This window comes from Aethalodelphis obliquidens, unplaced genomic scaffold (assembly GCF_003676395.1).
Source record: "Aethalodelphis obliquidens isolate GAN/ISIS:26980383/991018 unplaced genomic scaffold, ASM367639v1 scaffold31, whole genome shotgun sequence".
Taxonomy (NCBI): domain Eukaryota; kingdom Metazoa; phylum Chordata; class Mammalia; order Artiodactyla; family Delphinidae; genus Aethalodelphis; species Aethalodelphis obliquidens.
The window spans coordinates 14,417,444-14,442,157 of record NW_020837975.1 but is presented as its reverse complement, the minus strand read 5'-3'; the positions used below and the strand labels follow the sequence as shown (position 1 = coordinate 14,442,157).

The window sequence follows — 24,714 nt, the reverse complement described above, 5'->3', positions numbered from 1 at the left end:
ATGTAGCTGAAGGAGTAATTCAACTTTTCATGGCCCAGCATCCTCGTCATGTCATCAAAACTGTAAATCAAGCCATCAGTTTTATTTCTGGAAGGAAACCAAAAAATTAACCCAAAAAAGTTGCCTTTGGAAGAGGAAGGAGTGATGCTTTCACTCTTTATTTTTTATCCTTTTTGTTTGAATATTCAGACCATGAAAATGCATTTTATATAAAATACAAATATTTTATACACATAAAATATGTACACACACATATAGGAAATTTTTATGTCAGTAGGGGTTATCTGGTGATGTGGAATTACAGACCAGGTTTTTTTTCTCTTCTGTATACTTTTATGTATTAAAAAACTGGTTTTTTTTAAAGTTGTGTCTCTTCCCACTCAGTGCATCTCTGTCTCCACTCCTCACATCAGTTTTCCATTATTACAAATAGGTCTTGCTGCTTTTCCCTCAAGATTTCCTAAATTCCTCTACTCCCATCAAGGCTAGGTTACATACATTCAAGAATACCACACATCTTCCTCTCCTCCTCTTCCCTTTCTCTGGCTCCTACCTCTGTGGAGCTGGTTATGCATTTCCATTCATGCTGTACAAGCACTTGGACATTATATAAATCAAGATACCTGTCTTCACAAAGCTTACTTTAATGCAGGTACACAAAAGATACCACAAAGTCTTTGTTGCATGCAGAAAGACAGAAGATAACTCGTATCTAGATGTATTGATTGAAAGCTTTACAGGCTTTTACTCCTTCCACTCATGGAGCATCAGGCAAGAAAAGTGTTTTGTAGAAAACAAGGGAAATGAGCATGTTTAAGAGAAGTGAAAGAGCAGAGTAAAAAAAGAGACAGAGGGAGTTCCCTGGCGGTCCAGGGGTTAGGACTCCGTGCTTCCACTGCAGGGGGCAGGGGTTCTATCCCTGGTTGGGGAACTAGGATCCCGCATGCCACACAGCGCGGCCAAATATAGAGACAGAGTTACGTTACAGTAGAAGAAGATAGCAAAAAAATTAAATCAAGCATATTCTGGTACTGTTTTCTTTCATCTCTCCGATACTTTGCCCCTCCTAAAGTTCAATCCAGCCCTCCCATAGCCGGTATACCTACATAAGGATGATTATGATGACATTTACCGACTCTAACCCACCTATCTTCCTTTCTTTTCAGGAGCAATTGCAGAAGTCTTCATATTTCTAGAAGGAAGGACTGCAGAAGACATTTTTGCCCCAGGGAGACAGGGATAGAAGCCACAGAAATGATGAGTACCCTTGGGGCCAATGGGCAGTCACCTCTAGGGTCTGACTTCCAGAAGGTGGGTATGGTTGCTGGGGCAGGAATGGGTTATGGAGAAGGCTCTGTTATTTTAGCTGCCAGGAAATGGTGAGTTGGGTGAGCGAATATGTTATTTATGTATGTCTATATCTTTGTACCGGTAGAGGAGGAACAAGATGAGGATAGGCATAGAAGGTGTATATTTTAAACTTTCCACTCCTCATCTCAAATTATCTCCTAACTTCCATCTCTCATTTTGTGCCACGATACTCACGTTAAAGCTGTGGAATTCAGATCTTCTCATCCCTCCTGGGCCCTGAGCCCAATGCTCCCAGCTAGTAGAACATCTCCTATCTTGGCTTTAGCCTTCCTACCTGGTCCATACAAGAATCAGGGTAAAAATTGGGTATGTCCTTAGAGGAGTGGGGTATAAATAGACAAAGGAGTCTCAGGGAAGGGGGGACAATCACAAAGGATGTGTTTGAAAAATTCTGGGATTTCAGACTTCAAGACAGCTGTCTTGCAGTTTCCATTCAGTCTTACTACCTCTTCTACACACAGTAGAACTTTTGGTACACAGAAACAGGCAAGCATTTCAAAATACCAAGGAAACACCTTACTCTCTGTTCATCTAAAAAGCCAGTAGGTGTTCCTTTTACGCCCTTTTGTGCTTTGGAACTGGGCTCGGGAACACAGTGAGGATGAGAACCTGACCTTTAAGTCCTTTAAACTCTGAGATTTATTTAAATCTGAGCTGCCCCAACTCCAAATTTACCCTTAAAACTGTTAACCTAGTTTTATTTCTGATTTGTAAATGCTGGCACTTTTAGAGTCCTGGAGGTCTGCTTTACTGCCCAAATAAATCTGTGGTTTGGGTAACTTTTGGGACTACTCATAACACTATAAATATAAAGAACTGCATAATATACAATCAAAGCCATCGATAGAATAAGAAGGAAGAAGTAAGGGGTAAAAAGTATCTCAGGACCTCTTTTTGCTGAGCTTATATCAGTTAATGACTACTCATTCCTCAGGCATGACACTGTGGATGAAGCAATGGAAAGCAGCCTGGTGCCAGGGCTGCCAACACTTTGTCACCACTACTTTCTCTCCCTTGCTCCAGTCCAAGATCTGTTTCTCATCAGCTACCACATTCCTCTGCTCAGGGACAATCAAGGGTGTTGGTCACAGCTTTTATTCCTAAATGTGACTCACCTACCTACCAGCCTGTGGTTTGCTGCTTACACCTCCCTTCTTCAGTAATGTCTGGAGTCCACCTTTGAGATGTGCTGATCTAGGGCATGGGCAGAGGGAAAGGAAATATTTTTTAGAATAATATTTTTCCCCTTGGACTTTTAAAATTTGATATGCTAGAGTTCACATACATTATGAATGATTAAATATTTAAAATCTACTTTTTTATTGAAATATAATTCATATAACATTAAATTTCACATAAGATTAATCATTTTAAAGTGTGTACAAGAAGATCGTGTTGAAGATTGTGCAACAATCACTGTTATCTAATTCCAGAATATTTCCATCACCCCACTTAAAAACCGCAATTAGCAGACATTCCCAATTACCCCAAAGCCACCAGCAATCATCAGTCTGCTTTATGTCTCTATGAATTTACCTATTCTGGACAATTCTGGGGTCATATAATATGTGGTCTTTCGTGTTTGGCTTCTTTCACTTAGCATTTTCAAGATTCATCCATGTTGTACCATGTATCAGTACTTCATTGTTTGTAGTTGAATAATATTCCACTGTATAGATATAAACACATTTTGTTTATCCATTGGTTGGTAAACATTTGGATTATTTCCACTTTTTTGCTATTATGCTGCTGTGAACATTTGTGTACAAGTATTTGTGTGGACATACTTTTCAATTCTCTTGGGTATGTACTGGGTCATGACAACTCTAACTTTTTTAAAAATATAATTTTGTATTAAAGTATAAGGTACATATTACAAAACAAAAGCACACACAAGTGTTAAGCTCAATAATTTTCACACAGTGAACAGTTTGTGTAACACTTCGGGTAACCAACACCCAAATCAAAAAATGGAATGTGACCAACAGCCCTGAAGCCCCTCTCCTGTTCTCTTGCAGTCACTACTTTCCTGAAATATAACTGCTATCTCAGGTGCTTTTTGTTTTTGTTTTATGGAGCTGAAATTCACATAACATAAAGTTAGCCACTTTAAAGTGAACAGTTCAGTGGCATTTAGTACATTCACAGTGTTGTGCCACCGAAACCTTTGTCTAGTTGTAAAACATTTTCACCACCACAAAATAAAACCCTGTGTCCCTTATGCAGTTAGTTCCCATTCCTACCTCCCCACAGACCCTGGCAATCACCAGTCTTCCTTCTGTCTCTGTGGATTTACATATTCTGGATATTTCATATAAATGGAGTCATACAATCAGTGACCTTTTCTATCTGCTTTCACTTAGAAGAATGTTTCTGAGGTTCATCCGTGCTATAGCAAGTATAGGTATTCCATTACTTTTTATGGCTAAGTAATATTCCATTGTCTGTGTATACCACAATTTATTGATCCATTAATTCATTGATAGACATTTGGGTTGTTTCCACCTTTTGGATATTATGCCTAGTATGCTATGAACATTCATGCATAAGTATTTGTTTGAGTACTTGTTTTCAGTATATACCTAGAAGTGGAATTTCTGGGTCATATGGTTATTCTATGTTTAACATTTTAAGGAACCACCAAACTGTTTTCCACAGCACCAGAATCATTTTACATCCCTTCCAGTAAAATGTATGATGGTTGCAGTTTCTCCATATTCATAATACTTAATTTCCTTTTTCATATATTATAACCATCCCAATATTTCATTGTGGTTTTGATTTACTAATGTGGTTCTGATGACTGATATTGAGCATCTCTTCATGTGCTTTTTGGCCATTTTGTATCTTTTTTGGAAAAATGTCTAGTGAAGTCCTTTTCCATTTTTTAATTGGGTTGTTTGCCTTTTTGTTGTAGAATTATAAGAATTCTTTTTTTTTTTTTTTTTTTTTTTTGCGGTACGTGGGCCTCTCACCGTTGTGGCCTCTCCCGTTGCGGAGCACAGGCTCCAGACGCGCAGGCTCAGCAGCCATGGCTCATGAGCCAAGCCGCTCCACGGCACGTGCGATCTTCCCAGACCGGGGCACGAACCCGTGTCCCCTGCATCGGCAGGCGGACTCTCAACCACTGCACCACCAGGGAAGCCCCAAGAATTCTTTATATATTCTAGATACTAGATCTTTACCAGATATTTTCAAATATTTTCTCCCATTCTGTAGGTTGTCTTTTCACTTGCTTTTGTTAGCTCCGTTTTTTTCTAGTTCCTCAAGGTGTAAAAGTTAGGTTGTTGATTTGAGATCTTCTTTTTAAAAATGTTTACAGCTATAGTTTCCCTCTGAGCACTGTTTTCACTGCACCCCATACATTTTGATATATTGTGTTTTTATTTTCACACATCTCAAAGTATTTTATAATTTCTCTCTTGAATCTTTCTTTGACCCATTGGTTCTTTAAGAGTGTGTTGTTTAATTTCCACATTTTGTGAATTTTCCAGTTTTCCTCCTGTTATTGATTTTTAGCTTTATTCCATTGTGGTTGGAGACGATCCTTTGTGTGATTTTAATCTTTTTAAATGTACAAAGACTTGCTTTGTGGCCTAACATATGATCTATCCTGGAGAATGTTTTATGTGAGCTTAAGAAGATTGTGTATTCTGCTGTTTGGGGATAAAGTATTCTGTATATCTGTTAGATCTAGTTAATTTAGTATTGTTCAAGTCGTCTATTTCCTTAGTGAACTTCTGTCTAGATGTTCTATTCATTATTGGAGTATTGGAATCTCCAACTGTTATCGTAGAACTGTCTATTTCCCCTTCAATTATGTCAATATTTGATTTAAAATATTTGTCTAATAAGTCCAGTGTCTGGGCTTCCTTGGTGATGGTTTCTATAAAATTCTTTTTTCCTGTGAATGAACAATACTTTATTCTTTTTATACCTTGTGATTTTTTGTTTAAAACTGGACATTTTGAATATTATGATGTGTCAATCTGGGAGTCAGATCCCCCTTCCAAGTTTTGCTGTTGTTGATTATTGAAGTCTGTAGTCATCATTTGTTTACTGACTTTTCCAAACTATTTTTGCTAAGACTGTATGCTTGTGTTTGGTCCTTAAATCTCTGTTCCAGTATCTCAGCAGTCAGTGACCTGACAGAGATTTCCTTAAATGCCTGGAATGAAAAAATGAACAAAAACAAACAGACAAAAACCCCACTTCTCTTGGTCTTTGCAGACACTGACCTGGGGCACCACTTTAATGCTAAGCCAATCTGCCTAAAACTCTGCCTTGGCCTTCACCTCCTGGCTGCCTGGAACCCAAAGTTCAGCCAAAGGTGCAAGCCTAGGGTCCTCTCAGGTCTTTTCTGAACTCTCATCTGTCTCTGGGCATATACTTTACATGCTGGATTTCCCCATACACATGGTAGCCCTTCAGAGTTCTTATTTCCCCATGTATCTTCCTCCTCAGACTCCTCCTTTCCAGACTTTTAGATCCGTCTGATGCTTGTTCCATTCGCTGTTTCTTTCTGTATGCAGCCACTGGTAGTATATGTCTTTAAATGCTTTCAATGGATGCTTTGAAAGCTGCTTCAGCTTGAGGGGGGCAAAACAAGGTCAGCCTCAGCACAGATTCCTCAGGGAACCGCTAGACAGGGCAAGATTCACAGCTACAATCTTTTGAGAACAAGGTGCATATTATCTTCCCCTGGCACCCGCAAGCCACACCAGGAATATGGGCTGCTGTCCCAATGGCCACCTCCAAGCTGCGGAATGGGGGATGTTAGATGGGTAAGCAAAAATGCTACAATGCTTTGTTACTGAAATTTTGCAGCTGCTTTTTTCATTAAGCACACCACTGGTTGGACTCCATTGTAAGTTTTTTATTAGATTCCAGAGTTCTGAAAAAGTTGATTCTGTCCGTTTTTGCCAGCTTAATGATAGCTTTAGTGGAGGAACTGATTCTTGGAGATCTCTGCGGTGCCATTTCTGTGACATTACAATATGTTGCTTTTTGAGGAGCTGTCAAACAAACTGTTTTCCACAGCAGCTGTACCACTTTATATTCCTACCAGGAATGTGAGGGTTTCATTTTTTCCACATCTTTCCAACACTTGTTATTTTCTGTTTTTCTTTTTTAATTATAGCCATCCTAGTGGGTATGAAGTGGTATCTCCTTATGGTTTTGATTTGCATTTCTTTAATGACTAATGATGTCAAGCATCTCTTCATGTGCTTATTGGCCATTTGTATATCTTCTTTGGAGAACTGTCCAAATCCTTTGCCCATTTTTAATTGGATTACTTGTCTAAGATCCATTTCTTACATATTATTTTCTAGTCTTTTTCTTACAACGTTATCCTGAAAATCATGCATTAAGAAAATGTGTGTATATTGGGCTTCCCTGGTGGCGCAGTGGTTGAGAGTCCGCCTGCCGATGCAGGGGACGTGGGTTCGTGCCCTGGTCCGGGAAGATCCCACGTGCCGCGGAGTGGCTGGGCCCGTGAGCCATGGCCGCTGAGCCTGCGTGTCCGGAGCCTGTGCTCCGCAATGGGAGAGGCCACAACAGTGAGAGGCCCGCGTACTGAAAAAAAAAAAAAAGAAAAGAAAATGTGTGTATAAAACTACCTACGGTTTCAGAACTTTACACAACGTGATGTAATTCTTAAACACAAGAAGAAGCACTTCTGTCTGTATAAAGATACATATTGTATTAATTAGGATTCTTTTGGTTGTAACAGAAACTAAACTCACACAAGCTTAAGAAAAAAAATGAATAGGTGGTAATTTGTGGTTTGGTAATTGGGAAACTGAGTCAGAATTAGATCCAGGAGGTCAGAGATGTCATCAGCACTCTTTGTTCCCCATTTCCTCAGCTCTGCTTAACTTCTTATTTTCTCTCCACTCAGATGCAAGTTAGCACCTGCAGGCTCAAGCTGCCATGGTTCTTATAGGCCTCTGTCTAGAAAATGAGGTGTATCTTTCCTTATAGCACCAAAAAAATCTCAGGGAGTATGTTGATTAGTGTGACTTGGGCCACATTTCTCTCTCTGAACAATTACTGTGACCAGGTGGATGAAGTATCCAGACCAGGCCCTGGTCATAAGCTCACCCTGGGAAGACAGGGTCTACCCTAAAGAGGAATCTAGACTAAGTTGAATTAATGTGCAGTGGGGGAAGATGAAGTTCTCCAAAGGAAATGCTTTCTAAGTAGAAAATAAAATGTCCCCTATAGAGCTGCGAAGATTCAGTGCCGCCTTTGTTTGTAGCCTTCCCTCTTTGTGGCTTTTTATCAAAAGATGGTGCTCAGGTTCTTATCCCCACTAAGATACTAGTAATTGCTGCCCTTTTTTTGGTGGTGAGGGTATGGGGTAGTAAGAGATTAGAAATAAAGATCTTACAGTTCTGCCTGTTCCAAAAGCTCAGGAGAAGAAGAGAAAAAGCCCAATCGTTTTGGAGTTGGGAAGAGGCTAGAACATGGCTTCTGATTCTGTGACCTTGAGCTTCATAGAGGAACCGAAAGACTCCTCTATAAAAAGGTAAGCATTTGCATTTGTCTGAATTCATAAGATTAAACTGTTTTTAGTCTTATTACATAGTCTCGTGACATGGAAGGACTATTCTTGTATATTGTAAAAAAAAAATTACCCCCCAGACCTTAGTAAGAAGATGAGGAAGTTGCTGGTAGTTTCCACCAAGGAGCACTGTCACCATCTATCAGATTTATAAGTAAGCTGACCACCAAGTTTCACTCTTATTCTTCTCTCAGTTTCCAGAATATGGATACATTTTTCATGCTGCAAATTATTTGGAGGTCATTTTCTAAAATATACTTTCAGATGAAATACACATTCCCAAGTGATACTTGAGAGCCCAAATCCATCTTTGCATGGAAAACCATCATTTAAAGCTGTTGTTGATATCTTCACAAGCACAGGTTGAAGGCACACATGGTGAAGGGGCAAAAAGTCCTTTCCAGCAGTCTTGATTCTGAATTAGTCCAGCTGATACCACTGAATCACAAAATGTAGCTCACTCAATAGCCCTAAGCAGCTAACCACAAGTAGCTAATACAGAGTGCTCTCAACAGGTTCATATGATGGCAAGTTGATGCTGGGAAACAAGGGAAATATCGGACAGACTCTTGCAAGAGCCATAAATAATGTGTGATTATACAGCAGCAATTATCTACAGGTGGGAGGATTAGTGTATTTTAAGAAAGCATTTCAGTCTGGTTTTGTTTTGTGTGTATGTTTCTATTTTTATTTTTTGTTCATAAACTATAGAAAGTAAAACTTACTAGTTGTAGGGGATATTCAAAACATGGAGTGAGAAAGCACAAGGGTTATGGGTAATAAAGGTTGAGAAACACAACAATAAAGAGGTAAGACTGATTTTTCATTAACATACAGAACTCAGTGAAACCTTTTAAGAGTCATCCATAGATACAAATTTTGATAATGCCTTAAAGTGACAAGCATATGGCCATGTACTTGAACAAATCTACAAAGGTATAAAATGAGTGGAATTTATAGTCATAATCAAAACTCACTGCAGTGCCAACCTGACACATGATAGCAGCCATATTTGTAAGGTGCTTTACAGTTTACACAACACTTTTCCCTCATTCTCTCTTTTGCCATATATTTAATGATAGGCATAATTGTGCTACATGCTAATTAGGCTTAATTAGTAAGTTCTTGTGAATGGCTGTAAAGTGGGACTGATTTGCTGCCAAAGCAAATTTTCAGTTCTTTTTACTGTATTAGTCTCCTAGTATTTATAATCAGGATCAGTTTAAAGCGTATTCCATTTTGCATCATACATGCTGATCCTCATGTATATTAAGAAACAAACTCCTGAGTCTACTCCTAGACAACTGAGCTCCCCTTGCTCCAGGGCTTTTGTTATAACAAAACTCTCAACCCCTACCAGTCCACTCGTAATCGCACATCTCTCCCACTGGTCCTCATCTACTCACACTTGAGGGAGACTTGTGTGCAAAATTTAACATTCATTCACCAACTAATTTTTATTGAGCACCATGTGCTAGAGATTGAGCAAGGCATTGGAAGCATATGCAGTGGTTGGCAGAATAGTCCTGGTCCCTGCCCTCATAGGGCTCACAGAGTAATGAGGTACACAAAGCCTAGAATGTGGCGGGGGAGGTGGGTGGGAAGTTGGCAGACCTATTTTACCCTCCCACTAAGCTACAAACTCAGCTTTTATCATGGGGTCTCCATTTGACTTTTTCCCTCATTTGGTTCAGCACTCAGGCAGGGAAAACACAGCTGTCATAGATTGTACCCCCTTTACCCCCAGCACAAGATGCTATAGGAGGGAGTGCCTGGGGCCAATAACCTGGTATTGAATAGGTGAGGGGAGGGAGCAGAATTAGTGAGGTGAAGATATTGGAGAAGCAAGTTCCCAGAAAAAAGATAGCTTTTGCAAAGGCCCCGAGGCAGGAAAGAACTTGGCAGATTTAAGAAGCTCATTTACTGTAATTACAGAGGTTGAGGCAACAGGAGAAATGACTTAGAAGACTGGAAAGGTGGAGGGTCCTAGAGCCAAGTTAAAAACTTTATCTTGAGGGTACCGAGAAGCCATGGAAAAGTTTTAATGACATTTCCCTGCCTCTTGTATCTCAACCCATTATTTACGTGGATAGGCCTTCTTATCAATTAGTACAGAGATGCTGTACAGACAAGAGTAGTATCCTTTCAGACTGAAACACATGGGTAGCTTAGCAGAAACCATGCTTAGGAACATCAAGTAGAAAAAGTATGAGTTCAAGAGTCACAACGCATGAGGGTCTGTATGGTGTTGAACCATTTCTTAACCTCTCCAAGCCACTTTCCTTTTCTGTACAGTTGGTAATGTAATGTTTAAATCCTTCATCAGGTTTTGTAGGATCAGAAATAATAAGTATAACGCCTACGACTGGCATTCCATAGGTGGTAGCTGTCACTATTTTAGCAATGCTCTCTTGCTAACACAGATTTCAAACTCTCTTGGGGAATGGAATCACAAAATAATACATCGTCAAGTTGTGAAGAAACCTTAAAGATCTGTCTGTATATGCTGCTTGCATTCCTTCTGCAACAATGACAATTAGTTGGTTTGTTCTCCGGCATTACTTATAACATCCAGAGACAGGAAGCGCACTACTTTCTGAAGCAGTCACTGCATATTTGGCTCTATTAGAAGGTTCTTTCTGTGGACTGAATCCAAATCTGCTTCCCTGTGGCTTCTATCCAGGGGTCTCGGTAGTACCCCTAATGCCTCTTCCATGTGACAGTCCTCCAGGTATTTAAGGCCATTATCTCCCACTACCACTCACCTAGAGTTGAAAAGCTTGTTTCTTCAGCCTAAGAACAACAATAAAAGGGTCAATTCATCAAGAAAATACAACAATCTAAAACATATATGTACCTGACAATAAAAACATGAAGAGTGTTAGTGGAAGATTTTAATAATAGTAGTAGTAGTAGTAACTATCATTTACTGAGCACCGCCACTATACTTGATACTATAGATACACAGATAAGTAAGTCTCAATCAATCCTGTTAACTGAAGAAAGTTAGAAAAGTAAATAAGTGTAACACAACATTACAGATACCGTGACAGAGGTCTGTGCAGGAAAAAAGTGGGGTGGGGCACCAAGGGAATAGTTATCTTTATGAAAGAGGGGTCTGCCTCTTACAAGAGATAATATAAACTACACCCTCTCAACTGAGTAGGCAATACTTACACTCAACTGGACTTATCCATTTGTGGTATTTGTTAAAACATCATTTTAGAAGTTTTAGTCACACAAAGTATTCAAAACAGCCACTGTTAGTGACTGCAAACACATTCCTACAAAGATGTTAATTCTCCCTGTTAACATTCTTTTTTTTTTTGGTACGCGGGCCTCTCACTGTTGTGGCCTCTCCCGTTGCGAAGCACGGGCTCCGGACGCGCAGGCTCAGCGGCCATGGCTCAGGGGCCCAGCCGCTCCGCGGCATGTGGGATCTTTCCGGACCGGGGCACGAACCCGTGTCCCCTGAATCGGCAGGCAGACTCTCGACCACTGCGCCACCAAGGAAGCCCCTTGTTAACATTCTTTACAAAGACTTTTGGGTTAGGGGCTTCCCTGGTGGCGCAGTGGTCGAGAGTCTGCCTGCCGATTCAGGGGACACGGGTTCGTGCCCTGGTCCACATGCCGCGGAGCGGCTGGGCCCGTGAGCCATGGCCGCTGAGCCTGCGCGTCCGGAGCCTGTTGCTCCGCCACGGGAGAGGCCACAACAGTGAGAAGCCCGCGTACCGCAAAAAAAAAAAAAAGACTCTTGGGTTAGAGTCAGAATAATGGAAGCCAGGCAAGGAAGAAGAGTGGAATACTGTGATTTGTTGTACCTGTAAATGGATGGCAAATATTTGAAAACGAGGAGCCTCAACTAGTCTTTCATAAGCACTGAAATAGAAAAGATGAGGCATACTGTGTTTGTTGTGGCCATGCAATATTGGAAGGCCACAGAAAATGGAGAGGAGTAAAGCACTTCAGTCCTTGTTTCTTTATATGGGGCCCTGTGCTGGATGCCAGGGTAAAGATGACCCAACTAAGAGGCTGAGGCATGGGCACAAGGCGATTGAATGCAGATAGAGGTGGGGAACCTTAGAAAAGGATTATTTGATGTGGCCTGGAAATTCTGAGGATAGATCCTTGGACAGATGAAGTTAGCCTTCCTAAAGGAGGCAGCTTGTCCAAGAATAAATACAACAGTGAAGTCCTCCCAGCCTCCTAATGTGGACCACCTTCGTGTGAGCCTTAGAGAGCAAAAGGCAGTGAAACTTGAGCTGCCGTCTTGAAGAAGAAACACATGAGAGGCGGAAACACGAGAGTAAAATAACAGTGGAAACTAAAACTAGTACTTTTCAAGTTCGTTAAAGAAGAATCCCTTCAGAAACAGTTATAACACTAAGGATCTTGAAATGTTCCCCAAAACAAACAAATAATGAGAAAGTGTAGAAAAGTTCATTTCACAATGTGCAAGCCTTCCACCTTCAGAAGTCATCAAGGAGGATAAAGCAAGTGTTGTTAGAAGCAAAAAGTACTCATGGAGACAAGTGAGGAAACAGGAGTGTTAAGCAGAAGTTCAGAGACACCAGTCCCATCCCCATTGCCCATCTGAGGGGATTGAAGTCCAGAGAGGATCTCCAACTCCTAAGACACAGATAGGACTCCTTTCACCTAGCAGGGCACAGCGCTGCAACCCAGTGATGGGGTTAGTGCACGCCTCATTCAGCCATTTCTGAACTGACTTGACAAAACACGGGAACTTATTCCCGGAAAACTCTTCATTTCACCATGATACTTCATCGAGGAATTTTCTCCTCTGCTGGGGCCCTGGCACAAAGTAATCAAGGCCTCTCTTCTGCCCCTCATTTGCTGAGCTACCTTTTCTTGTTGTCGTTTTTTTATTTTGGGGGGCGGGGGGGGCCCACACCTCACAGCATGAGGAACTTCCCTGACCAGGGATTGAACTGATGGCGCACGCATTGGAAGTGTGGAGTCTTAACCACTGGACCACCAGGGAAGTCCACTGAGCTACATTTTTTTAAAAAAAGTTCCCTTCAGGCATAATTATTAAAACATTATCCACATACCATAAGTTTCACCTTTTTAAAGTGTACAAAGCTATGATTTTTAGTATATTCACAAGGTTGTGCAAATATCACCACTAATGCCAGATCATTTTCATTTCTCCTGTAAGGAGACTTGGTCCTCATTAGTAGATACTCCCAATTGTCCCTCCCCTAAACCCCTAGCAACCACTAATCTACTTTCTGTCATTATGGATTTACCTTTTTTGGACATTTCATATAAATGGAATCATACAATATGTGGTGTTATGTGTCCGGCTTCTTTCACTTAATGAAATGTTTTTGTGATCCATTCATGTTGTAGCATGCATCAGTACTTCATTCCTTTTTATGGCCAAATAATACGTTATTATAGATAGACCACATTTTATTCATCCATTCATCAGTTGATGGGCTTTGGGTTTTTCCATCTTTTGGCTGTTGTGAATAACAATACTATGAATATTCATTTCAAGTTTTTGTGTGGACATATGCTGTGTGTGTGTGTGTGTGGACAGTTGCACCCAGGAGTGCAACTGCTTGGTCATATGGTAACTCTAAGTTTTAACTCTTTGAGGACTTGCCGGACTATTTTTCGAAGGGCTACACATTTTACATTCTCATCAGCATTGTATGAGGGATCCAATTTTGCCACGTCCTCACTAACACTCTTTTTTTATTATAGCCATTCTAGTAGGTGTATAATATTACCTCATTGTGTTACTGATTTTCATTTCCCTAATGACAAATGATGCTGAGCATCTTTTCATGTGTTTGTTGACCTTTGTATATCTTCTTTGGAAAAATCTCTATTCAAATTCTTTTCTCATTTTTTAATTGGGTTGTCTTTTTATTGTTGAGTTGTAAAAATCCTTTCTATATTCTGATTACTAGACCCTTATCAGATATATGTTTGCAAATATTTTCTTTCATTCTGTGGGTTTATGTTTCTTGAAGTGTCCTTTGAAGCATTGCTGAGCTACTTTTAACAAATATTAAAACATCTTAAACCAAATTAGGAATATGTAATTGGTGTCTGAATTATACTTTTAAATTTAATAAATAAGCGTTATAATTTTATGAGCAAACCATAGCATGCAGACCCCGTTTGGGGGCTTCCAAACTGAGTCTTGGGTTCACTATGGGATCCATCATAATGATAGTTACTGCTTTTATAGCATTTAGGTGCCACGTGCTGTTTGGGCACTTTGCAAGTATTAACTTATCTAATTCTCACCACAGTCCTATGAGGGAGAAACTTATTACTTTACTCATTGTACAGATGAGAAAACGGAGGCAGAGGGAGGTTAAGTAATTTGCCTGAAGCCAAAGAATGAGTAAGTAACAGAGATGGGCTCCAGATTCCGTAGCTCTTAACTATCTGCCACGGAGAAGGCGGAATGAAACCATTTCAAAGAATGCCTAACTCCTCGCTTTGGGGAAATAATGGTGTTTTCATGGCGTCTACACTCTGAACAGTTTTCCTCTCTGTACCAAGCCAGGAACTAGTGCCACCCTTCCAGGCGTCTTCATTACTCCCTCCCCTCCCAGTCTAGCTTCAGGATCTTCTCTCCTGTCCACCGGTCCGATACTTCAGTGTTTGGAAGTAACAGCAAATTTGCCTGCGTTCCCCAGGTGGAGTGGTTCTAAATTTCTGGCAGCCAGTGGGAACAGAGGAGCAGCGGATTCAGCCCAAAGAGGCTCAAGGCTGAGCCATGGGAGGGGCCAGCGAAGGGGGCGGGAACTGAACCCCGGAGGACTTGACCACAGTGTGCAGTGTGCGGCGCCGGCTGCTCAGAGCGGAGCCATGAGCTGGACCTGCCCACGTTGCCAGCAACCCGTTTTCTTTGGTGAGGCCTGGGCGGAGGAAGGGGAGAAGACGGGGCGAGTGAGAGCCTTTGGGCTCCATGAGGACGCAAGGAGCTGGCCACGGTGTGGTCCCAGCCCCCTTTTCCACCTATGGGGCGCACAGCACTCGGGCGGGATGGAACTGGCCTCCCGGAGACACTCCCCATCGTCTCTAGGAATCACGGTGGGGGGGAACAGGGGGGAAAGGAGGGCGCCTTGTGCTTGGACTGGCTCTGCCCGGTTGCACCTTGTCCCCCACAGCAGAGAAGGTGAGCTCCCTGGGCAAGAACTGGCACCCATTCTGTCTGAAATGTGAGCACTGCCACAGCGTCCTGTCCCCAGGAGGGCATGCAGAGGTGAGGCCGGGCTGGGGTGCACAGCCTTGTGTCTGTCACTGTCGCCGAGTCACCAGCCCCCGGTTTCAGCCCCATTGGCCCACCAAAGGCAACCTCAGCAGCCAACTCCCAAGATCACCTACCCAATAGGCACCACACCAGCCAGCATGTGGGGAGCCGGAATTGTGCTGGTGGATCCCATGCCTTTCGTCAGGTGGGGGAGGGAAGCAGCACTGCTTCCTGAGCTGCTCTTTCCCTGTCTCCCTGACTACAATGGCAGTTCCGGCATGCCAGCCCACCCATCACTGCTCCCAGCCCCCGCAGCCCAGGCCAGTAGACAGACACACCTGGCAGCCTGTCCTGGGGAAAAGCCTGTGGGGCACAGGAGAGCCCCCTTGGGCCCTAAGCAGTCCTCTTCCCTCTGCTTGTGCCTAGCACAACGGAAGGCCGTATTGCCACAAGCCATGCTATGGGGCTCTCTTTGGACCCAGGGGTAAGTACCAGCCTGGGAGAGGCCAGGGGACAGCAGAACCCTCCGTGTGGCTGGGAGCTGGAGGCTCAAGCCTGACCTCCCCTCTTCTCTCTGCAGGGGTGAACATTGGTGGTGTGGGCTCCTACCTCTACAATTGCCCCACCCCCACCCCTGCCAGCGCTACTCCTCTTAGCCCCAGCAGCTTCAGCCCCCCCAGGCCCAGGACTGGCCTCCCCCAGGGCAAGAAAAGTAAGTGAGATCGAGCCCCAGCGACTCCTCCTCCTGACCCTTCCCCAGGATGGAACAGGGGATGGGGACCAGGTGGCAGTATCCCACCTAGTCCTTTGCTTCACATTCCTACAACTTTGTTCCTGGCAAAGACTTCTCTTCTCTGTGGCCCCTTTTTTGATGTTTCCTCCTGTCAGCTGCTGAGTAAGAGGTAAATCGGGCAGGTGGCATTATCACCCCCATTTTACGGGTGAGAAAACTGAGGTCTGTAGAGGGCAAATGACCTTGTGCAGTCACACAGCTAGTCAGAGGCAAAGCTGGCCTGGAACTCAGGCCCCTCCCAGGCCAGGGCCATGGAAGGAATGACCTAGAGTAAGGGGTCATTGAGATGGGCCAGCCCCTCATATTCTTCCACTTCTCCCCTCTCCCTGTTCCTTCCTCCATCCCCTGGAGAGGGCAGTGACATTGTGCTCCCCAACACCTGACACCCCTGCCCTGGCCAGCTCCTATATCAGCTCAGGTTTCCTGAGGATTGAGTTGCTGACGGGGTTGGGCTGGTGGGCACCTGAGCCCCTGGGAGGATGAGAAGGAAGCAGGTGGTCCCTCCTGCAGGTAGGGATGGGGCAGGAAGTGGAGTCAGAGGGGACTCAGCTCTGCCTGAGGAAGGCAGGCTCATGTCCATGAGGGTGGGAGACTCTGGGATGAGCATGGCTTTTGGAAGAGGACAGTGCCATATGCAGGGCAGGGCTGATGGGTCCTGTTTAGGCCTGGCCTCCACCTCAGCCCTAGCGGGGGCCTCTTCCCCTTAAAGGCCCTCCCCACACGAAGACGTTCACTGGGGAGACCTCGCTGTGCCCTGGCTGTAAGGAACCCGTCTATTTCGGTAAGTGACAACAGAAAGCTAGGAGAGAGGGGTGCAGGATGGGCATCAAAGGGCAGGGAGGTGGTACAAGGCAAGTGGGTCTCCCTGCCCTGCCCCTTGAACTACCATCTCTCCCCCACCAGCTGAGAAGGTGATGTCTTTGGGCAGAAATTGGCACCGACCCTGTCTGAGGTGCCAGCGGTGCCGGAAGACCCTGACTGCTGGGAGTCACGCTGAGGTGAGCAGGGCAGGGGTGGGTGATTATGCTGGGAGGAGGGAGGCTGGAGATGGGAAAAGAGCCAAGCTGAGATGTCTCTCTTTCTCTCTGTGTCCCAGCATGACGGCGTCCCCTACTGCCACATCCCCTGCTATGGCTACCTGTTTGGCCCCAAAGGTGGGCAGCCCCACCCCAGACAATGGGCCTAAAGTATGGCATGTGGGTCTGTGGGGATGTGTGGACAACTTCCCCTGTGGTCAAACACACCCCAGACCCCTCCCAATTCCCTCCAGCCTTCAGCCCAGCACCCTCCCCAGCCCCAAGGCCCTTGGTGATGCGGCTCTCTCCCTCAGGTGTGAACATTGGTGATGTGGGCTGCTACATCTATGACCCCGTGGAGATCAAATGAGATGCTCATAGCAGAGGTCACCCTAACTCAGGCCTCCCATCATCCTCTCCATGGTCCAATGGAAGCTACACAATTCTCTAGTCCCACGAGGGTGGGAGAAGGTGTGATTCTGGCAGCCTGGGCCTAGGCTCCATGGTAGACCAGAGTCTACACTTTCTCTGCCAACTCCTCCCTTTCCCATTCCTATCTGGTCAGGCAACGTAGGCCACCCCATTTGAAGGTTAGTGTCTTGGTCTTCCCAATCCCTTGACCCAGCAAATTCTGTAACTTCAAGGTACTCATAAAACTTGTGTTTATTTTGGCTTCTCCAATAAAATGTTGGCTCCCATGCCTTCAACTCTTCTTTGGGCATGAGGCCTAGAGAGTGGGTTGGAGGGTGGGGAGTGTAGGGGTGTGGGGATGCATTACCCTGCAAAGTGACTGGGAGGTAGCAAAGCCAGCCATGGGAACAAAGAGCTCTGTTCTCCTGGTCCCCTGGCTCTGGCACTGGGCAGCTCCCAGCACCACGCAGTGGACAGCATGCCCACCAGCCCTGTTGGTACCAGAAGTCGTCATAGGACAGTTCTTTCTTTAGCACCATCTCTAGAGGAAGCACCTTATTCAGCATCTCATTTGAGCATGAGAGCAGATAGATCCTGCGGCGAGGTCTGCTAAGAGGCTTCATTATCCATTTGAGAGATGACCAGACAGACCCAGAGAGGGAAAGCCACATGCCCAAGGTTACCCAGAAATCAGTGACAAAGCTGGGACCAGAACCCAGGGCCAGACTCAGTGGCTTCCCATCCAGGGCTCATCCCACAGCTCCTCACTGTTGCCCTAACCCAAGGGGCACCTTTATTTACAGAATCCCCCCAGCCATGAGAGGGGTGCCAGAATTCTCAGCAGCCCACTGCATTCTGGGAATTTGCTCTGTTGCTGGAGGCCAAATAGTCAAGGCTGGATGAGCACAGAGAGGGGGCAACTCCAGCCCTGGACAGGGGGCTCACTGCCCCCAGCCCTGGTCAGAGGGCCTGCCCTTCTGTTCTCCCAGCCCCTGCTGCAGAACTTCCATGGAGGGCCTGCCCCTGATTCCATTCAGTCCTGGACCTGCTTCATGGGCATCTCTTCCTCCTGAGGGTTGGATGGGGCACTGAGGAGGAAGGAGTCATGAGCAATGGTGGGGTTTATCCTCCCAGCCTACCACCCCAGCCTGCCCCATAGGGCTGGCCTAGGGCTCCCCCCAGCTCTTGATATACAAACACATGTACTCCCACAAGTGACTCCCACACATGCTTGACACATCCCTGACATGTAGGCATACCTGAGTGTGTGTACACATCCTCTTCTTCCTGGACACACACACAGGTATGGACTCATTTACACCTCTATACACGCAGTTTACATACCTCAGGTCACACACCCATGCACACTTGCATACATGCACCAGACACACATGTGCAGACATGTCTTCCTCTCTGAATCTTACCTAAGGTGTCAGGTACCTCAGCACCCATACCCACATGCATGTGCTCACACAGATACAGTCCTGTGCACACACCTCTTCCTCTCCACGTCTTGGATGGTCTCTGGCAGTTGTGCCTGCTTTGTCTCTGGTAGCAGGAGGGCAGTGCAGGCAGCCAGCAGGGTGATCCCCCCATAAGCGAGCTTGGGCAGTGACAGCCATACTCCGTCCAGCAAGGCTGCCAGTGGGGCCAAAGAGCCCCCCAGTCGGCCCACCAGTGCAGTCAGCCCCATCCCTGTCTGTCTGCTCAGAGAGAGAGGATGGAGGAGGGGGTTGGTGCTCACACCTACTTGCGGTCATGCCTCATGGGGCTCCCTTTCTGGGCTGGCAGGGCCTGGTGCCCCCTTCTCCCCAGACAGCTAAGAAAGCTGAGTCTTCTTTCAGGTGGTCTTCCCACCCACCCCTAGGCCAGGGGCCCCCAAGCCAGCACCCACCAGAGGATGGGCCCCCATTCTGATAGTACCAATCAGGTATTGCTGAAGGAAAAAAAAAAGTCATCAGAAAGAGGATGGGGAAAGGGTAGCGTGAAAGGAAGGGGTCAGCAGCTGGAACAGACCCTGCCATGTTACAGGAGATACAAGGCTTTCTAAACATGCCCAGCTGCCTACCCATCTCCTCCCCACCTGTCAATAGCTACCTGAAAGGGCCAGGGCCTTATGTCCAGAGACAACCCCCAAGGGCAGTTCTGCTTAGGCTGTGTTGAGTAGGATGGGATGGACAGATGGGGCCTTTTTTTTTTTTTTTTTTTTTTGGGTTGCGGGCCCCTCCCTTTTGTGGCCTCTCCCCTTGCGGAGCACGGGCTCCAGACGCGCAGGCTCAGCGGCCATGGCTCACGGGCCCAGCCGCTCCGCGGCATGTGGGATCTTCCCAGACCGGGGCACAAACCCGTGTCCCCTGCATCGGCAGGCGGACTCTCAACCACTGCACCACCAGGGAAGCCCCAGATGGGGCCTTTTGCGACTGTTTTCTTTTAAAGGAGGCCCAGAAAAGTTGTCTGACCTTGCTCAAGGTCACTTAGTAAAGAAGATTAAATGCCCCACCTCCTCCCAGACTTAGGCAAACACAAACAGCTCTGATTAGCTCTGTAAGGAATGGGCGACAGGGACTGGGGTGCAGTGTGTGTATGTAGGCGTGTTGATAAGAGTTGTGACTAACAAGCCCTCCCTCCAGGTGGCTTGCCTGGGACCCCTCACCTGAGCACGGTAGGGTACAACTCCGACGTGAAAAGGTAGGCAGTGGTGAAGGCAGCTTCAGAAAAACCTTTCCCCATCACCGCCAGGGCGGTGCTCCAGGACTTCACCTCTGGAGGAAAAGGGGTTCAGGCAGTGAGGAGGCCTTGCAGAACAGAGGTTCTCCCAGGATAGGAGGTGGAGCCTCCGGAGAGGGCCAGACTTAACTGGCCTTGAGTCGGGGCTTCCGGGAAAGAGCCGGGTGGCGGTAGGGGGCGGGGTTTTCTCGGCCAGAAGGCGGGGCCTACGGGAATGGGCGGGGCTTGGGGCGGGGCTCACCGGAGGACACCAATAGCCTGAAGCCCAAGGCGAGGGCGGCGCCGAGCAGCGTTCCTGCCAGCGTGAGGCGGCGTCCGGCGTGGCGCACCGACAGGTAGACCAGCAGCTTGGAGGGCAGCTCCACGGCCCCGAAGAGCAGCTGCGTCTGGTACACGTTCAGCCCCAGTCCCGACACATCCAGGCTCACGCCGTAATAGGAAAAGTTCACTCCAAACCTGAGGGGGGTCGCGATGCCACTCAGGGGTCCTCCTTCGCGCCCCCTTGTCCTCTCTTCTCAGGAGCCTTGGCCTTTTAGAGGGACCGTCTCCCCCACCTTCGGAGCCCGCTGCCCACGGTCTTCCGTGTCCCCATAATCCCTTCTGAGTGTGCAGCACATGCCAGTAGCCCAAGCACCTTTACCTAATCTTCACAGCAACCCTGTGAGATAGGAACTAATAGCGTCCGGTTGTGCAGAAGAGGCACTGAGGCTCAGAGTGTTAAGTGACCTGTCAAAGGGCTCACAGTAAGGAGGTGGCAGAGCCTGAATTTAACCCCACGTGTCTCTGATGCCTGCTCCATCCTGACCTCCCAGAGCCCCCTTCCCCCCTAGAGGCGGATCCTCCTGCCATCCGCAGTTACAGTTTCACTTGTCCCTTGTCCTCTCACACTCAGCACCAGTGGAGTGTGCCCCTCCCCCACCCCACCAGGCCCAGGTCAGCCCCCGCCTCACCACACCACCATGCAGCACAATGAGATGTGTCGCAGCCTTGGAGTCCGGAACAGGTCTAGGTATGAGGGTGTTCGGACCACCCGCTCCGCAGCAGCCACTTTGCTCAGAGCCTGGTGGGGAAGGAGAGTTTGTGACCTCGGAGTTGGCTATGTGGCCTGAACAAGGCACCTTGTTCTCCCTGGGTTTCCATCCTTCTCTCCTGCAGTAGTGGGGGAGGGGATGCACGTGGGAGCTGAGTAGGGTGGGTCCTGAGTCAAGGGTGTGGCCCACCAGGGCCAGTAGGACATCCTGAAGAGTTTGGAACACTCCATTGGGGGCCAGGAGCTTTTCTTGCACACAGAGTGGATCCCAGGAAGGGGACCCTTGACACAGGGCACACACATACATTCACTCTCACCTCCTGGCTCAGGCCGTCCTCACCCAGAGGCCGCCCATTGAGCCTGGCACAGCGGAGCAGGTACCTGTGGGCCTCTTCCACACGGCCCTGGGTCAGAAGCCAGCGTGCAGACTCAGGCACCCACCTGGGGGGCAGGAGGAGGCCCTTCAGTCAGAGCACCCTAAGCCACATCTCCCTCCTGGGCACACCACAGGCTGTCAGTTTCCAGGCTCTTCCCCACACAGTCCCCTCAGCCTGGAATGTGTTCTCTTCCCAAGCCCTCCTCACCTGATGAACTATTATTCATCCCTTAAGGCCCAATTTCAAAGCCACCTCTTCCCACTCTTCCTTGCCCAGGCCTAGGTCCTCCACAGCCTGGGAGTCCCTTCTCTACTCAACTGAATTGGTCTTGCTCCCAAAACCTCAGCCCCCAGGACCAGCTACCCACTTCACCCACAGGTGACAAGAGGGCATAGGATGGAAGAGAGACAGACATACAGACATACCCACAGGGATCATCCAAAACCAGTTCACTTTGGGGAGGCAATGAAATGCCCACCTCACTCAGCCCCCCACCTCCTGCTTGGACTCCCTACCCCTGTGCTGGCTTGGCCGCCACCCCCACCCCTCCAGGGCGCCAGCCTGTCTGTGCTTGGCTCTGTCTCTTCTGTCACTCATGTGTTCATCTCTATCTGTGCCTCTGAGTCTGCCTTTCGGTCCTGGTTTCTCACTGTCTCTCAGTGGTTCTGTCTCTGTCATTCCATTTCTATCTCTCTATATTTTGTTCCCTGTTTCTCTGCTTCACATGCCTGGTGCCATCTTCTTTGTATTGATCTCTGTCTCTCTTTCTCTCTGTTGGTCACTGACAGTTTCTCTTCATCTCTCAGTCTGTCTTCGAATCTCAGCCTCTGATTAATTCTGTCTCTGGCCTCCTGTATCTCCCACTCCCCAGCTACCCCCAGGTCTCACCAGATGCTGAGGATGCCTGGGGCACAAGGCAGGGTGACAGCCAGCAGAAGCCATCGCCAGTCCCGTATCAGGTAACCGACCAGTGCCAACAGCATCACACCCCCTGTCCAGAAGGTGCTGCTCAGGACACCTGCCACAGTACGGTGTCCCACGTCCAGCCACTCCAGCTCTGGACCCAGGGCGCAGTTGGAGACAGGAAGACAGTTAGCAAGGGCCAGATGGGCTCAGTCTCACCCTTGACAACTGCCTCCCTGCAGTCTTCTAGGCCCTACCCGTCCTTTGCCTGCCTCACCCAGTGGCATCACGATGATGGTGAAGCCAGCCAGAGCCGTGCCAGTGAGGGTGCGAGTGATGGCAAACATGGTATAGCTGACTGAGGCTGCAGATGCCAGGCCCAGCACCAGGGAACTCACATAGGCCACGAGCAGCAGACGGCGCCGCCCAAACCTGCACAGGGGTCACGCAGGGTCAGCGCCCTGTAGAAGGGAAGTCCCAAGACAGAGGTATACTAGGCCCATACCCCAGCTAGTGGAAAGGGTTCCCCACCCCACACCCTTATTGGCCCCCCTACCTCACCCCACCTGTCAGACAGGTATCCGAAGGCCACGGCCCCCACCAGCACACCGGCGAAGAAGAAGGTGGAAGTGGCTCTGTTCAGGCCTTTCTGTTCACACACCAGGTCCCACTGCAGGGACAGGCAGGGAGGGGCCTCCTATGGGCACAGGGCCCTCTCCAGCTGGTACCAATCCCTCTTCTCCTAGACCCCAGGTTCTTCTGAGGTCAACTGTGCCATCCTGGTACCTCCATGTCAGATAGCCCCCAACTATTCACCCCAGCTTGGGGGGGGGGTGGAAAACTTTGCCCCTCCCCAATTCTGCAGCCTCAGTGTCTTCCCATAGAAGGCCTTGACCGTGACAACAGGAGTTCTGCTCCTTCCCAGAGAGACTCTGCCCCCACCTGCACTCCTCTAGATGGATTATGCAAATCCTAGACCTGGGGCCCGGAAAAAAGGAAGAGGGAGGAGTCCTCTATTGTTTCTCCACCTCTTAGTACAGAGACACCCTTCTCAAATCTCTGCCCCAGCTCCCTAGAGCCATCTTAGCCCTCACCTGCCCTAATCAGCTCCCAGTTAATAATAGCAGGTCTCACACAGGGGCTTTACTACAAGCCAGGAACGAAGCTCAGTACTTTGAATTTATAGATCCCATCTACAGATTGGTAAACTGAGACTCTAAATGGTAAAGTACTCTGTCTAATGCCCACATGGTAATCACCCAAGGCAATGACAGGCCCATCCACTCGCATGTCCCCCAACCTCCCAGCTCGGGTACCTCAGTTGCAATGGTGGAGGAGAATTCCGAGTGGTCGTACTCCCAGCCCTGAGGGCAGGGCACTGTGGAGGGCTCACCCTCCAGCTGCTCCCCAGGGCTCTGCCCCCCTCCCCACAGCGTGGTGTTGGGGAGGGCCTGGAGATGGGTGAAGAGGAGGCAGGAGCTGAGCCTGCCATCAGGCTCCCGGGGCAGGTGGGCCTCCAGCCACTCGTCCTGGTGACTGAAGTTGGCAGGGACTCCAGGCAGGGCACAGCGGTGGGCTGGCACAGCAGCCAGGAAGATGGGCAGGAGGAAGTGCATGGGCAGCAGCACACGGGGCAGGGCCAGCAGTGCCACGTTCCGCAGCTGGAAGGGCCCAAAGCCTCCCACCTTGTGTAGCAGCTCCTCGAATCCCATGCTGCCCACCTACCAACCTTCTCCAGCACGGACTCCCTCTGTAGTGCCCAGCACAGCTCAAACTGCCCACCACTTGGACCCTTGGACTCTGGAGGTGGGAGTAGACTGACTGATGAGCAGAGAGCCTGCAGCCAGAATCCAGCCCTCAGGGGCTGGCCCAGGATTGGGCCCTCCCAGGCCACCCAGGTCTCCAGGGATCCCTGCCTGTCTGGCCCAGTGCCTGGGGGGAGGGGCTGCCATCCATTCAGAGGTCACTGACTCCGTGGCTCTGGGACTTACATATTGGTGCTCATGGACCAAGTGGGGCAACCTTGTGCTGCCATGATGGGGTAGCCGGGTATGTAGGAGGTGAGGCTCTAGCCCCTTGGTCAGCAGAGCTTCCAAGGGTCCCTAAAAGGGGAGGTCCCCTGGAGCATAGTGCCAGCTCTCCCTGGTTGCCCTTTGTCCTGTGAAGCCTTAGTTCAGCTTGGTCTATTTGCAGCCACAGCCTGACCAGCAGCTCAGGATGCAAGACTGACAGCCAGGCCCTAACCAGGTGAAGGGTTCTTCCTGCTGAGCCACAAGGC

The 24,714-nt window shown here is 47.8% G+C and overlaps 3 protein-coding genes across 7 annotated transcripts in view; 2 read left to right on the top strand and 1 right to left on the bottom strand.

Moving 5' to 3' along the window:
- ZNF318 (zinc finger protein 318) overlaps positions 1-1,305 on the top strand; it is a 31,644-nt gene extending 30,339 nt beyond the window's left edge. The window contains exon 8 of the mRNA XM_027127320.1: positions 1,167-1,305. Within this exon, the coding sequence (XP_026983121.1) occupies positions 1,167-1,196 (30 nt within the window). The 3' untranslated portion in view covers positions 1,197-1,305. The remainder of the gene's footprint in view (positions 1-1,166) is intronic.
- CRIP3 (cysteine rich protein 3) lies at positions 1,197-17,686 on the top strand. 3 transcript variants are annotated; one of them, XM_027127328.1, is made up of 10 exons: positions 1,197-1,311; positions 7,786-7,903; positions 14,623-14,837; positions 15,097-15,191; positions 15,606-15,663; positions 15,760-15,891; positions 16,682-16,753; positions 16,876-16,970; positions 17,069-17,126; positions 17,303-17,686. In XM_027127328.1, exons 2-10 carry the CDS (start codon positions 7,842-7,844, stop codon positions 17,356-17,358), a joined length of 843 nt encoding a protein of 280 aa, XP_026983129.1. In that variant the 5' UTR covers positions 1,197-1,311; positions 7,786-7,841; the 3' UTR covers positions 17,359-17,686. The 3 variants fall into 3 exon arrangements, with proteins under 3 accessions (XP_026983129.1, XP_026983130.1, XP_026983131.1); XM_027127329.1 differs by having other exon boundaries at positions 1,200-1,311; positions 7,791-7,903; XM_027127330.1 differs by lacking the exons at positions 1,197-1,311; positions 17,069-17,126 and having other exon boundaries at positions 6,891-7,903.
- Positions 17,634-24,258, bottom strand: SLC22A7 (solute carrier family 22 member 7). 3 transcript variants are annotated; one of them, XM_027127326.1, is made up of 10 exons: positions 23,753-24,258; positions 23,003-23,106; positions 22,714-22,868; positions 22,422-22,590; positions 21,474-21,597; positions 21,077-21,186; positions 20,368-20,582; positions 20,053-20,161; positions 18,896-19,102; positions 17,634-18,487 (listed from the first exon to the last, which is right to left on the bottom strand). In XM_027127326.1, exons 1-10 carry the CDS (start codon positions 24,146-24,148, stop codon positions 18,433-18,435), a joined length of 1,644 nt encoding a protein of 547 aa, XP_026983127.1. In that variant the 5' UTR covers positions 24,149-24,258; the 3' UTR covers positions 17,634-18,432. The 3 variants fall into 3 exon arrangements, with proteins under 3 accessions (XP_026983127.1, XP_026983126.1, XP_026983128.1); XM_027127325.1 differs by having other exon boundaries at positions 17,786-18,487; positions 23,003-23,130; positions 23,753-24,158; XM_027127327.1 differs by lacking the exons at positions 17,634-18,487; positions 18,896-19,102 and having other exon boundaries at positions 19,771-20,161; positions 22,705-22,868; positions 23,753-24,212.
- Positions 24,259-24,714: the final 456 nt, after the last annotated feature.